This window comes from Aegilops tauschii, chromosome 4 (assembly GCF_002575655.3).
Source record: "Aegilops tauschii subsp. strangulata cultivar AL8/78 chromosome 4, Aet v6.0, whole genome shotgun sequence".
Lineage (NCBI taxonomy): Eukaryota > Viridiplantae > Streptophyta > Magnoliopsida > Poales > Poaceae > Aegilops > Aegilops tauschii.
The window spans coordinates 179,567,219-179,580,659 of NC_053038.3; the positions used below are offsets into that span (position 1 = coordinate 179,567,219).

General features: G+C 44.9%; 1 protein-coding gene across 15 annotated transcripts; it reads right to left on the minus strand.

Annotated features, from left to right (window-relative positions):
* Window positions 1-1,376: 1,376 nt before the first annotated feature.
* On the minus strand, window positions 1,377-4,082 carry LOC109745188 (uncharacterized). Of its 15 annotated transcripts, none has more exons than XR_012181704.1 (6): window positions 3,661-4,082; window positions 3,495-3,588; window positions 3,202-3,287; window positions 2,518-2,627; window positions 2,067-2,110; window positions 1,377-1,675 (listed from the first exon to the last, which is right to left on the minus strand). XR_012181704.1 is itself a non-coding variant. In XM_040386970.3 (4 exons), exons 1-4 carry the CDS (start codon window positions 3,823-3,825, stop codon window positions 1,655-1,657), a joined length of 324 nt encoding a protein of 107 aa, XP_040242904.1. In that variant the 5' UTR covers window positions 3,826-4,078; the 3' UTR covers window positions 1,377-1,654. The 15 variants fall into 15 exon arrangements, 1 of the variants encoding a protein (XP_040242904.1); XR_012181699.1 differs by having other exon boundaries at window positions 1,968-2,110; XR_012181707.1 differs by lacking the exon at window positions 3,202-3,287.
* Window positions 4,083-13,441: the final 9,359 nt, after the last annotated feature.

Below are 13,441 nucleotides of genomic sequence, written 5' to 3' on the forward strand. Positions count from 1 at the left end.
TGTTTATTCATTTGTCATTGCACGAGAGTCTGGCAAGGTAATAGGGATGCCCAGTCCCGAAATGAATATTTTTTTACTTTATGTTGTCAAATAATAAATTCCTTGGAAAGTGTTGGTATGGAAGGCACCCATGAATATGGCTAGCCATGGATTGTGAAAGAATGGTGGAAAAAGGAATAAACTTTTGTTTATGTTTGGGAACCGCCTATGATGTATCTAGCATGGAAAGTATTGGGAATTCTCGATCTTTTTCGTTGACGGGAAAAGCATGCCTCTCAAAATATGTCATCTCTAAATTTAAACTTTGAGCTCTGGCACCTTTACAAATCTTTGCTTCCCTCTGTGAAGGGCCTATCTATTTACTTTATGCAATTTTTTATTTGAGTCTCCATCTTCTCTTATAAAGCGCCAGCTAGGGAGCACTATGATCATACTTGTGCATCTGATGTAGCTAATATTCGTGTGTGTTTCATGAATGGATCAATGATTGAGCATGATGGGCTAGGGATAGCTTTCTTTAGTGTTAATATTTTGAACGACATGGTTGCTTATTGATATGCTTGAGTATTGATGTCCTCATGTCAATTAGAGAGTATTGCTTTGAATCATGTAAATGTCCAAATGTCCATGCTACGAAAAAAAAAGAATATGTGATGAACATGTTAGGCGGCATTCCACTTTAAAAATTCTATTTTTTTATCATTTACCTGCTCGAGGACGAGCAGGAATTAAGCTTGGGGATGCTGATACGTCTCCAATGTATCTATAATTTTTTATTGTTCCATGTTGCTATATTATCAATCTTGGATGTTTTACATTCATTTACTAGCAACTTTATCTCATTTTTTGGGACTAACCTATTGACATAGTGCCAAGTGCCAGTTGCTGTTTTTTGCTTGTTTTTTATTTCACAGAATATCCATATCAAACGAAGTCCAAATGCAGCGAAACATTTTGGAGATTTTTTCTGCCTAGAAGAGACCTAGGGAGCCCAAGAGGTGTACCTACTACAATAGGAACCCCCCTCTAGTAACACATTTTCCGTATCTAAAAGCCCATATATGTGTTGCAGGTGTCTTTACCAATGATTTGGGATGCGTAGCCTTGTCCCGTGTTGCTAGCGCATAACGCAACGCGTATACTTCTGTTGGTAAAAGGACCATTGCAAGAGTACAACACATAAAACTAAATTTTACAACACTTCTATATGTTGGTGATTAACATTCGTGAATCCAAATTTCATTGCTTGGCAATATAGAATGTGCAACGCTTAAGGTGTTTGTACATATGTAATGTGGATATTACATATATAATGGTGATAATTATGTATTGGATATGTCCACACAGTGAGCAAAAAAAGTAAGAGAACATACTCAAGAGAGGAAGAAATCATATATTGTATTAAATTGTTGGATTACAATAGTGGATATTACATGAGGAACATCATCCCAATGTGATGCATAATCTAAATATTTTGTTGATATCCCTACAACTTAACTAAAACTTAACCGAGGGACATCATCCAACAGGAGCAACATCCCTACAACTTAACCAAAACAGAAGGCATCCATCATCATCATCATGAACCGGATCATCATCATCATCATGAACCAGATCATCATCATTGCAGTATACTTGCCACACACCCATATAATCATCCATATATATTCTGAATCTACAAAGAAAATAACAAAATGAACTATTAACACACAATGATTTGACATCATGCAGCTAGTGACAGAGGCAGGTTATTAGTCACGTACAAATTGTGAAGGCCAATCTTCATTGTACATAAAAAATTACTAGTATACATAGCATATGGAAATGCATTCAGAATTTACCTCAAGGTGATCATTGACCCTTTAGTAATAGTTTTGTTACCTTTTCTTTGAGGGGTTCAGGTTACATACTTAAACTATATGAGCCTAATATGAGCGTCTTAGTGTATGGTAGAAAGTAAGTGTTACCATTTGCTTTGATTGCTTCCAATGTTGAACATATCAAATGGGAGAAAGATACACATTTTGTACAGCTTGCGGTGCGAAATCTGTTGGAGCAGCACGAACCTGCACCAATTGTTGGCGTCCCTTCTCCACCTCCTCATGAGATCCTGGTCCAAGCATGAGTAAAATATATCAGAGTACAAATAGACTTTTAGTTTGTGATTGTAAACATAATTTAAATATTAGTTACACACCAGTTGTGGTAAAGGGCCTAATTAATTTATTCAACACATCATGCTAGTTAACATGGTAATTCGTCTTTGGGTAAAAATAAATGAGTCAGGACAAAATCACTGCCTATGCAGTATATATAGACAGCCAGAAAGACCTAAATATGAAATCGTTACAAAACGATGGAGAGACATGCTTACAGTTTTTCTGAAGCTACAAACTTTTCACACAGCAAGGTATATATGCAGTGACCATGACTAGTCACAACAATTCTTTAATTGGGGTGTGTACAATTTGCAAAAGACATGCAGCTAACGTAATTCAAAAAGCATTGTGCACGCACCTTTTATTGTTTCATAACATGAAAAGGGTGGGAAAACGCCAATTTTGGAACAAAATTAAGGACTGCTTCGGAACCACACACCATTAGTCAGGATTACAATCTCGTATATTCTGGAAAGTAGCTTAATTAGCTTATTATGCTTTCAGTAAGTGGCTGCTCTGAAATCCAAATAATGAAACCGCAGAGGAACGATATACATGCTGTTAGAAACAAATGTTCAGAATATTGCTCCCATAATAATGATTGTAGGAACATTCTATGTGAATGTTCCATTTTATATTGAAACCTCATCAATCAGTCTGATGTAAACATGAAACTGTACATATCAAGTACTCATTGCTATTAGCATAACTTGCACATTGTCAGTAGGATTGTAGTCTGACTACCAAATAAACCAAGTAAAAGTTATGCACAGCGTTACACATTGTTTCAAGAAAGTTGGGAAGCTGATGTGCTAAACATCACATTATGGAACATTATGTAATGTCTCAGCATCATAGCTTATATCAATGCTGAAACTCAGATATATAAAATATAACAGGAAGTTAACTAGAGTTCTGGTGGGTATACGTACGAAATGACATAAAGTTCTCAAATCCTGTATGTGCAAAAATCAACTAATTAATTACTTCGACTAGCATGGACTGAGATGGAAAATCAGCTGTAAATTGAGCTATTAATCACCTCCCTATCAGGCCACCGTACAACGGCATGGTAGCCTTGTTGCTCCCTATCTACTTTAAACTGTCGTCGCTGGACTTCCTATTTCGCTGCAACAACCATCATGGTGTTAAAGCTTTCATTAGCCTTATTGGAAGAAGAGAAGATTGAAAAGTTGGAGTCTTCTAATATTTGTTTCTAATAGCAAAATCACAGCAGGCACTTAAGCCCAAACAGTGGCAAATCCTAACACCACCAGAACAACAATGGTTCCTGATGTGCCACGAACTAGAGCAGAGAGGAGTGGACCAACTCACCTGAAGCCATAGCAGGACGAGGAGGAGGAAGCTCCATGGCTGCTTTGTCCTGAGCAGCAGCAAGGCTGTCCACTAGCGATTCCTCCATGCACGTCTACAGGAGAAGAGAAGATAGGGAGCAACGAGGAGAGAGAGATAGACGAAGCAAGGGAGGGGATACACTCACCGGACAAGAGGAGGATGACATGGCCACCGGCGCCGGAGCCGACGCCTGAAACCCTAGCCATGGGGGGAGGGTCGCGGGTGGGCTCTGGTGGCTGCGAGCGCCGGATCTAGCCGGATGGGAAAGCACCGCGGTGCCAGGGGACCTTGGGCTGTGCTTCACGGTCATGGGATTCTCCGGACGTCGCCTGAATCAGCCTGCAGGTGGCGCAGCGAGGAGCTGTTTGAAGAGTGAGAGATGGGACGCGAGAGGGATGGGCGCATGGGGGATGTGGTTGATCCGGCAGCCTCCGGAGCTGCAAGGTGGGAGGAGGCGAGAGGGAGGGTCGGCGGCGAGGTGGGTCGGAGGAGGGAGATGAGGCGATGGGTGGCGGCGGTTTGGTAGAGATGAGGGGAATCGAGGGCTCTGTTTCTGACGCGTCTCTCTCTCCTTTCCTTTGTTTTTTTTTTCATATGTAGGGACATGAACTGCAATTTTTGAACGCATAGGCTTCAATGTTTATATCCGTATCTATTGTGAATTTTACAATGTATAGTCAAAATGTTGTAAAATTTGTGTTGACTTAGAGGGGGTATCCTTGTATTAGCAGAGGAGGCCCGTGGGGCCCACAAGACACCAGGGCGTGCCCTGGTGCCTTGTGGGGCCCACGGTGATCTTTTTCACCGCCTCTCAGCTCTATAAATACTCAGGTATTCTAGAAACCTTAGGGAGTCGATGAAACACAATTCCAGCCACTGCAAGTTCTAGAACCATGAAATCCAATCTAGAGCCCTTTGCCGGCACCTTGCTGGAGGGGGAAACGATCATGGAGGGGTTCATCATCCTCATTGGTGCTCCTCCGATGATGCGTGAGTAGTTTACCACAGACCTACGGGTCCGTAGGCAGTAGGTAGATGGCTCTTCTCTCTTTTTGATCTTCAATACAGTGTTCTCCTCGATGTTCTTGGAGATCTATTTGATGTAATGACTTTTTGCGGTGTGTTTGTCGGGATCCGATGAATTGCGAGTTTATGATTAGTTCTATCTATGAATATTATTTGCATCTTCTCATAACACTTCATGCATGATCTTTATAGCCTTGTATTTCTTCTTAGAAACTTTGGTTTTGTCGTGGTTTTGTCACGACAGATGCCCTTGTGAAAGGACTTAGGTGTGGATCCATCGCAACGTAGGTTAGCTCGAAGGGGTTGAGCGGGACAAAGGACACAAAGGTTGACCCAGGTTCGGCCCCTCACAACGAGGTAAAAGCCTACGTCTTGCTTCTAGTTGTAATGCTTGAGTTTCGATTATAAGGGAGCGATTACGCTTGACCTGGCTATCGATCGGTTGTCTCTTAGGTTAACCCGCCGCTGGGTCTCACCTTTATATCCAAGGTCGAGGCCCAGGGGCTCACAAGAGTCCGAGCTTGATCACACAATGTGACCAGCTCGGTTTCTAAGTCGCCCTACCTTACGAGGCAAGTCATCATTGAGCGGCTCACACTTCTGGGTCTTGGGCCATCACCAAGACCGCCTCTTAAGCCGCCGTCTTCTTGCTTCATCTTCTTCGGCCTTCTTCATATTATGTCGCCAATGGTGTAACCCCGCCCGTCCTGGGCAGGTCACACCTCGGGGTTATATCCCCAACATTAGGCCCCAGATTGGTTTGAACTTGTTCATGTCAATCTTCACTGCTTCAGTTGGCGAATTGTCTTCCAAAGCTTAACCTTGAATAAACCACCGTAACCCGCCATGACGTCATGCAAACTAAATCACTATAACCCACCATGACATCATGCGTATTAAATCTACAAAAAAACCCGTGACATCACAACGGATCTTTTATATTAATTGGTCGTCCGAGAATCGAGACGCCTGCACCGTTGAGATAATTATGTTGCCCCCTCAATTTCCACGCATGCCATTTTACCGTTTCCTTATAAATAGGGACAAGGGGTCCCTTTTTCATTTTTTACCCCTGCCTCTCTCCTCTTATTCCTCACGTCGACCGGCGCTACCAAGCTCTGCCGCCCCAGTCGACTGTCGCGAACTACTGCATCCAGGCTGTTGCATCAACCTGACCAGACTAGAGTACGGCGGCGCACTTCCGTTCTTCATCAACACTTCCAGGTACTCTTTCTCCCCCTTCTCAGATCCACATTAAATCAGTCTTGTTCATACGGTTCGTCGGAGTTCTTCAGAGCTCGTCCCAGTCCAACCATCTACTGCCTTAGAACTTATAATTTGTCCCAAAAACCAAACAAATGTAGTACATCGGTAGATTTTAGCCCTTCATTCATATCCTGTGTAGATCCCATCTTTTTAACCATGCAATGATTAGGTCTCCAGTTCTTCCACTATCATGTTTTAGGTTTAGCCAGTTTGTTTTATTTCCAGAGCTGCAGTAGATCCAAAATTATGGGCAAAAATTGTGAAACTTATTTGTCTCATACTTAGCAGAATTTCATCAATCCCAGATCCGTATATGACTGCCCTACCAATGCTATTCAGGCGCCTTACATCATAATCTCATTACCCGCCAGTCTTTTAACCGGCTTATCTGTAACATGTAATCCGCCTGGAGCTCCAAACATGCTTCTGCAACTTGACTCATCAATATGCTGCTCATAACTTGATAATCATACCTCATAGTTAAGGTATCTTTTAATTGTAGTTGACCCGCCCATCAATAGATAAAACGGCTTGTGATTTACTCATAACCATGACTCATCATGTATCCATAGTTAATTTGTAGTCATCTAAACTGCCATCTTCACCATTGATCAACTCATCATCATTGCCTTAACTCGCCACGTCATACTTCCAGGCCGTAATTTTACAACTGTAAAAAAATGACTATCATCGACTGGGAACCGTCCTTGGTGATCATTGATGATTTCGTAGGCCAAGGTCTATTGGCGAGTCAAGAGGAGATCGGATGGCGAGTCAGTAATGGAGAAGTAACCCCTACCCCTGTCGAAGATGAGATTGGAGTCTTTACCGATCACATACTCGGAGGGTTTACTCCACCTGAGTCTAAATTATTCAAAGACCTCTTTCATTATTTCAATTTGCACCCTCAAGATATAGGGCCAAACTCGATGTAAAATATTTGCCACTTCCAAATCTTTTGCGAGGTTTATCTTCAGACTGCACCCCACAGTCCCCCTTATCGGTGTCAAAACCGGCCGATCTCGAGTAGGGTGTCCCGAACTGTGCGTTTGAGGATCGAAGGTAATAGGAGACAGGGGACACGATGTTTACCCAGGTTCGGGCCCTCTTAATGGAGGTAATACCCTACTTCTGCTTGATTGACTTTGATGAGTATAGGGTTTACAAGAGTTGATCTACCTCGAGATCGTAATGGCTAAACCCTAGATGTCTAGCCTGTATGATTATGATAGCCTCTACGGACTAAACCCTCCGATTTATATAGACACCGGTGGGGCCTAGGGTGGTACATAGTCGGTTTACAGAGAAAGGAAACTACACATCCGGACGCCAAGCTTGCCATCCATGCAAAGGAGAGTCCCATCCGGACACGGGGGAAGGCCTTCTATCTTGTATCTTCACGGCCCATCAGTCCAGCCCATGTCACATAGCCCGGACGCCCGGGGTCCCCATAATCCAGGACTCCCTCAGTAGACGCTGAACCAGGCTTCAATGATGATGTGCCCGGCGCGCAGATTGTCTTCAGCATTGCAAGGTGGGTTCCTCCTCCGAATACTCCAATGCAGTCTTTCGAACAAGAGAACTGAATCCGGCTCTGTATAATAGTTACAACCCGCAACCACAGGGGCAAAATACTTAAACAAAATAAGTCATGTCCACTTACAACTTTTTTCGATGAGATGTTACGTCTGGCCTTATTTTTATTTCGAACCATTTTTTGACCTCCCGCCTTGCGTTTCGAGGCGCGGCCTCCATTGACACGTCTTGTCAAAGTAGAGATCGTGTCCTCTTATTGCGGGATTCTCATCAATACGGGTTTGGGTAATCCAACCGTGCCGTTCGCACGACCCCTTGGGAATAGGCGAGTTTTAAGGCTCATGTAACGCCCACGATGCGGCTATATCTCCCATGTGTCGAGGCACGACTTAGAGGCATAACCGCATTGTGGTTTTGTCGCAAGAAGGGTCATCTTCACACAATCTAATGAACAAGAATGGGATAACGAGAGTTGGCTTACAATCGCCACTTCACACAATACATAAATATAATCCATACATCATCCAAAATCCACACATAGACCGACTACGGTCAAATCCAAATGAAAAATAAGATAACCCCAAATGCTAGATCTCCGATCGTCCCAACTGGGCTCCACTACTGATCATCAGGAAAAGAAACATAGTAACGACCACGTTCCTCGTCGAACTCCCACTTGAGGTCGATTGCATCATCTGCACTGGCATCGTCGGCACCTGCAACTGTTTTGGTAGAATCTGTGAGTCACGAGGACTCAGCAATCTCACACCCGCGAGATCAAGACTATTTAAGCTTATAGGAAAGGATGGTGTAATGAGGTGGAGCTGCAGCAGACACTAAGCATATATATAGTGGCTAACATACGCAAATGAGAGCGAGAAGAGAAGCAACGGAACGGTCGTCAACTAGCAATGATCAAGAAGTGATCCTGAAACTACTTACGTTCATGAATAACTCAAACCGTGTTCACTTCCCGGACTCCGCCGAGAAGAGACCATCACGGCTACACACACAGTTGATGTATTTTACTTGGGTCAAGTGACAAGTTCTCAACAACCGGACATTAACAAATTCCCATCTGCCTCATAACCACGGGCACGACTTTCGAAAGATAATACCCTGCAGGGGTATCCCAACTTAGCCCATAAGCTCTCACGGTCAACGAAGGATAAACCTTCTCCCGGAAAGACCCGATCAGTCTCGGAATCCCGGTTTACAAGACATTTCGACAATGGTAAAACAAGACCAGCAAAGCCACCCGAATGTGCCGACAAATCCCGATAGGAGCTGCACATATCTCGTTCTCAAGGCACACCGGATTGTCCAAGCTTCCGATAGGCGAGCCCAGAGTTGCCCCTGGTGGCCACCGGCGACTGACAGGTTGGACCAATACTCAAAGGAGCACTGGCCCGGGGGTTTAAATAAAGATGACCCTCGGGCTCGCGAAAACCCGGGGAAAAAGGCTTAGGTGGCAAATGGTAAAACCAAGGTTGGGCCTTGCTGGAGGAGTTTTATTCAAGGCGAACTGTCAAGGGGGTTCCATAAATCACCCAACCGCGTAAGGAACGCAAACTCAAGGAACATAATACCAGTATGACAAAAACTAGGGCGGCAAGAGTGGAACAAAACACCAGGCATAAGGCCGAGCCTTCCACCCTTTACCAAATATATAGATGTATTAATTAAATAAGAGATATTGTGATATCCCAACATATCCATGTTCCAACATGGAACCAACTTCAACTTCACCTGCAACTAGCAACGCTATAAGAAGGGCTGAGCAAAAGCGGTAACTTAGCCAAACAACGGTTTGCTAGGAAAGGATGGTTAGAGGCTTGACATGGCAAAATGGGAGGCATGATATAGCAAGGGGTAGGTAGCGCAGCATGGCAATAGAACGTACAACTAGCAAAGCAAAGATAGAAGTGTTTTCGAGGGTATGGTCATCTTGCCTGCAAGGTTCTCAGAGTTGTCGAAAGCTTGAACCTCGTAAGCGTACTCAACAGGTTCCTCGTTCACGAACTCGTCTCCCGGCTCTACTCAAGACAAGAATACAAGCAATGGAACCACAATCAATCATGGGAAATGCACAAGCAACATGATGCAATACATGAATGATATGCAAGATATGATATGCGATGCATATGCGTGCTCCGGAAGGAAAATGATGAACAAGGCAGTAAATTGGCAAACCAAGCATGCCACTGGAAAGATGAGATGATTTCGGTTGAAATCGATATAAAGATCACCGGAAACGGATGCACGGTTTGCAAATGGCAAGCAAAACAAAGAAAACACGAATCTGCGATTAACAGCATGATAGCACTTCGAATGCAACAAGTAACAATGCTACAGCACTCCAACGTAGCAACAAAGCATAAGACATTAATCTACAGGAGATGCTTGACAAAAGATGAACAATGAGCTACGCCTAGTTCACAACACAACAGGTTCAAACAAGCATGGCAAAAGTGCAAAAGATAACAGGTTCACAGACTTGGTGAAATTACTGGACATGCCTGAAACAGCATCAGGTAGCAATGTTCAGAGCACGAAATCAATATGATACAAGAACTTAACATAGCAAAACAAGGCATGACAGTATTCTAGTAAATGCATATGACAAAAGTCCCTTACTGACCATAAGCCAAAAATGACCAGAAGATATGATGGCAACCGTGTAAACATAGCAAGTTTCGTTAACAGTTTTCAGACTTGACAGAAAACAGAGGATGACAGAAACAGACATTATGAGGGCATATTGGTGAGCTTGATGCACTCACCACAAAGTAATGCATGAAAAAACAATCATACCTACAGTAAGACGGAATGTTTCTGAAGCTAATCATGGCAATAGCAAATACATAGCATGTATGTATCAACTACAACAAGCTTGGCGAAATTGAATATCATGTTAAGAATCTGTCAGAAACATTTTATAGCAAAAGTAGAGCAAGATTAAGTCATGCTATGGCACTCCATAATTGCAAACAAGGGCAGGAATGGATCAATTACAAAAATATCTACAAAACATCCTTACTGAACATCACCAAAATAAGCATCGATCTCTCTGTAGCCACATGGATACATAGCAACAAAATAACAGCAGACAGACTTGGTAAATTTACCAAGTCCCTGAAAACAAAAACATCACAAAGCCTAGTTTGCATGCTTGTGCTAGTCACCACATAGATCAAACAAATACATGGCATACACCTCTGTAAAGACGGAATGACATACATCAAAACACATGTAGAGCTCTAACTCATAAGATGCACAGAATAAATGCAACAAAAATAACAAATCCTCAAGTTCTGATAAGTGCCAGCAGATAACAGCAACTAGCACTCTTGCATCAGAGATTTGGGCATCAAGATGAACTCAAATGAACATGGTGCAATGTAACAAAAGGAAGAGCATCTAGAGACAAACATTTCGATATATTACACGCGCGAAACGGAGCTATATGCAGAGAGTTATGATGCGATGAACAGTTGCACATATTGTGAAATATTAGGACTTAGAAATATCTCGGGGAGAGGAAATTCAACCGTGGTGGATCTAGATCGGGATCGGGCCGCCGGACTTCGGGCTCGCCGGAGAAAGGGACGGCGCGGCGGCCGGCGTCGGAGGACCTCGGGAGGAGGCGGAGGAGAGGACCCGCGGGAGGAGCTCGGGGAGACGGGCACGGGACCGCGGGCGGCGGCGCGCCGACGGCGACGGGCGGGACGACGAGGCGGCGGACGGCGTCGGCGGCGAGGCTGCGACGAACGGTGGCAGGGACGGCGCGGGCGCGGGGCGGGAGGCGCCGGCTCAGGCCGCGGGCGAGGGCGCGCGGGCCCGCGGGGGCCGGATGCGGGCTCCCCGGGCCACGGGCGTACGGGCGGCGGCGGCGACACGTGGCAGGCGCGGACTGGCTGCGGGCGGCGGCGCGATTCGTCCGGCGCGGGACGGACGCGTCCGGCCGCGGAGAGGGCGATTTTTTAGGGTTTGATCTGCGAAATGTTTCGGGAGGGGAGGTGTATATATAGGTAGAGGGAGCTAGGAGACTCCAAACGGAGTGCGGTTTTCGCCCACACGATCGTGATCGAACGACCTAGAGCATGGAAGAGACTTAGATGGGTTTTGGGCTGTTTAGAGAGGGGTTTTTCTGCAACACACAAACGGACTTTGCGGTTACCCGGTTAACCGTTGGAGTATCAAACGACCTCCAAATGGAGCGAAACTTGACTGGTGGTCTACCGGTGGTATACCAAGGCCACTTGGCAAGACTCGGTCCATAACGAGAACGTTCAACACCCGCTCACGAAACGAAACAAGAGGGGTGCGCCGGAGGAGGTGGGAGTGCCGAACTGCAAAACGGACAACGGGGAAAATGCTCGGATGTATGAGACGAACACGTATGCAAATGCAATGCACATGATGACATAATATGAGATGCATGACATGAACAAAATGCAAAAACGGAAAACAAAACCCGACCACGAAGGGAATATCATAACACATAGCCGGAAATGGCAAGAGTTGGAGTTACAAATATAGAAAGTTACATCCGGGGTGTTACAACACTCCACCACTACGAGAGGATCTCGTCGCGAGATCTAGGACTGAAAGAACTCCAGATATTCGGAACGGAGGTGGTCCTCGCGTTCCCAGGTGGCTTCTCGGTCGGAATGGGGCGACCACTTCACTTTCAGGAATTTGATTGACTTGTTGCGACTCTTGCGCTCAGTTTCTTCAAGAATAGCAACGGGGTGCTCATGATAAGACAGATCTTCTTGGAGGTCAATCTCTTCGAAGTTGATGGTGCGCTCAGGCGTCTTGAAGCACTTGCGAAGCTGTGATACATGGAACACATCGTGCACGTTCGCGAAGTTGGGAGGAAGCTCAAGTTGATAGGCGAGGTCGCCTCTTTTGCCAATGATCTTGAAAGGACCCACGTATCTAGGGGCAAGCTTCCCTTTGATACCGAAGCGACGAGTGCCTTTCATTGGAGAGACGCGGAGGTAGACATGGTCTCTGATCTCGAAAGCCACATCACGGTGCTTACTATCATAGTAACTCTTCTGGCGCGATTGCGCGGCTTTGAGATTTTAACGGATGACTTTACACATTTCTTCAGCCTCTGTGATTAAGTCATTGCCAAGAAGTTGGCGTTCGCCAGTCTCTGACCAATTGAGAGGAGTACGACACTTTCTGCCATAGAGAATCTCGAATGGGGCCTTGCCCGAACTCGCTTGGAAGCTGTTGTTGTAGGAGAACTCGGCATATGGAAGACAATCTTCCCATTTCATGCCAAAGGAAATGACACAAGCCCTGAGCATATCTTCAAGAATTTGATTGACTCGCTCGACTTGGCCACTAGTTTGAGGATGGAAAGCTGTGCTGAAGCGAATGTTAGTGCCCATGGCCTTCTGGAAGGAGTCCCAGAACTTAGAAGTGAAGATGCTTCCATGACCTGAAGAAATCAATTGTGGAATGCCGTGCAAGGAGACAATCCTGGAGGTGTATAGCTCTGCCAACTGAGCTGCTGTGATAGACTCTTTGATTGGAAGGAAATGAGCCACTTTAGAAAGCTTGTCAATGACAACGAAGATAGCATCATTTCCGCGCTTGGACTTGGGAAATCCAGTCACGAAGTCCATTTCTATATGATCAAACTTTCACTCTGGGATAGCAAGAGGTTGGAGGAGACCAGCTGGTCGATGGTGTTCTGCTTTCACTCTTCGACAGACATCACATTCATTTACGAATTGAGCGATTTCTCGCTTCATTCGAGTCCACCAATACGACTGCTTGAGGTCATGGTACATCTTCGTACTTCCAGGATGAATGGAAAGAAGAGAATTGTGCGCCTCGTTCATAATGACTTTCCTTAGTTCACCTTTAGGAACCACAATCCGGTCCTCGAAGAATAAAGTGTCTCTGTCATCAATGCGATAGCACTTGTATTTGGAGAGATCCTTGTCGATACCACGTTTTACCTTCTTCACCATGGTATCCAGAAGTTGTGCCTCACGAATTTGATCTTCCAAAGTAGGAGAGACTATGAGGTTGGCAAGAAAGCCTTGAGGAACAACTTGGAGATTCAGCTTGCG

Coding starts and splice junctions, on each gene's coding strand:
- LOC109745188 (XM_040386970.3), bottom strand. CDS start 3,825: ATGACCGTGAAGCACAGCCCAAGGTCCCCTGGCACCGCGGTGCTTTCC. Junction 3,589..3,660: donor TGTCATCCTCCTCTTGTCCG/GTGAGTGTATCC, acceptor CTTCTCCTGTAG/ACGTGCATGGAGGAATCGCT. Junction 2,111..3,494: donor TCGTCCTGCTATGGCTTCAG/GTGAGTTGGTCC, acceptor TGCTTGGACCAG/GATCTCATGAGGAGGTGGAG.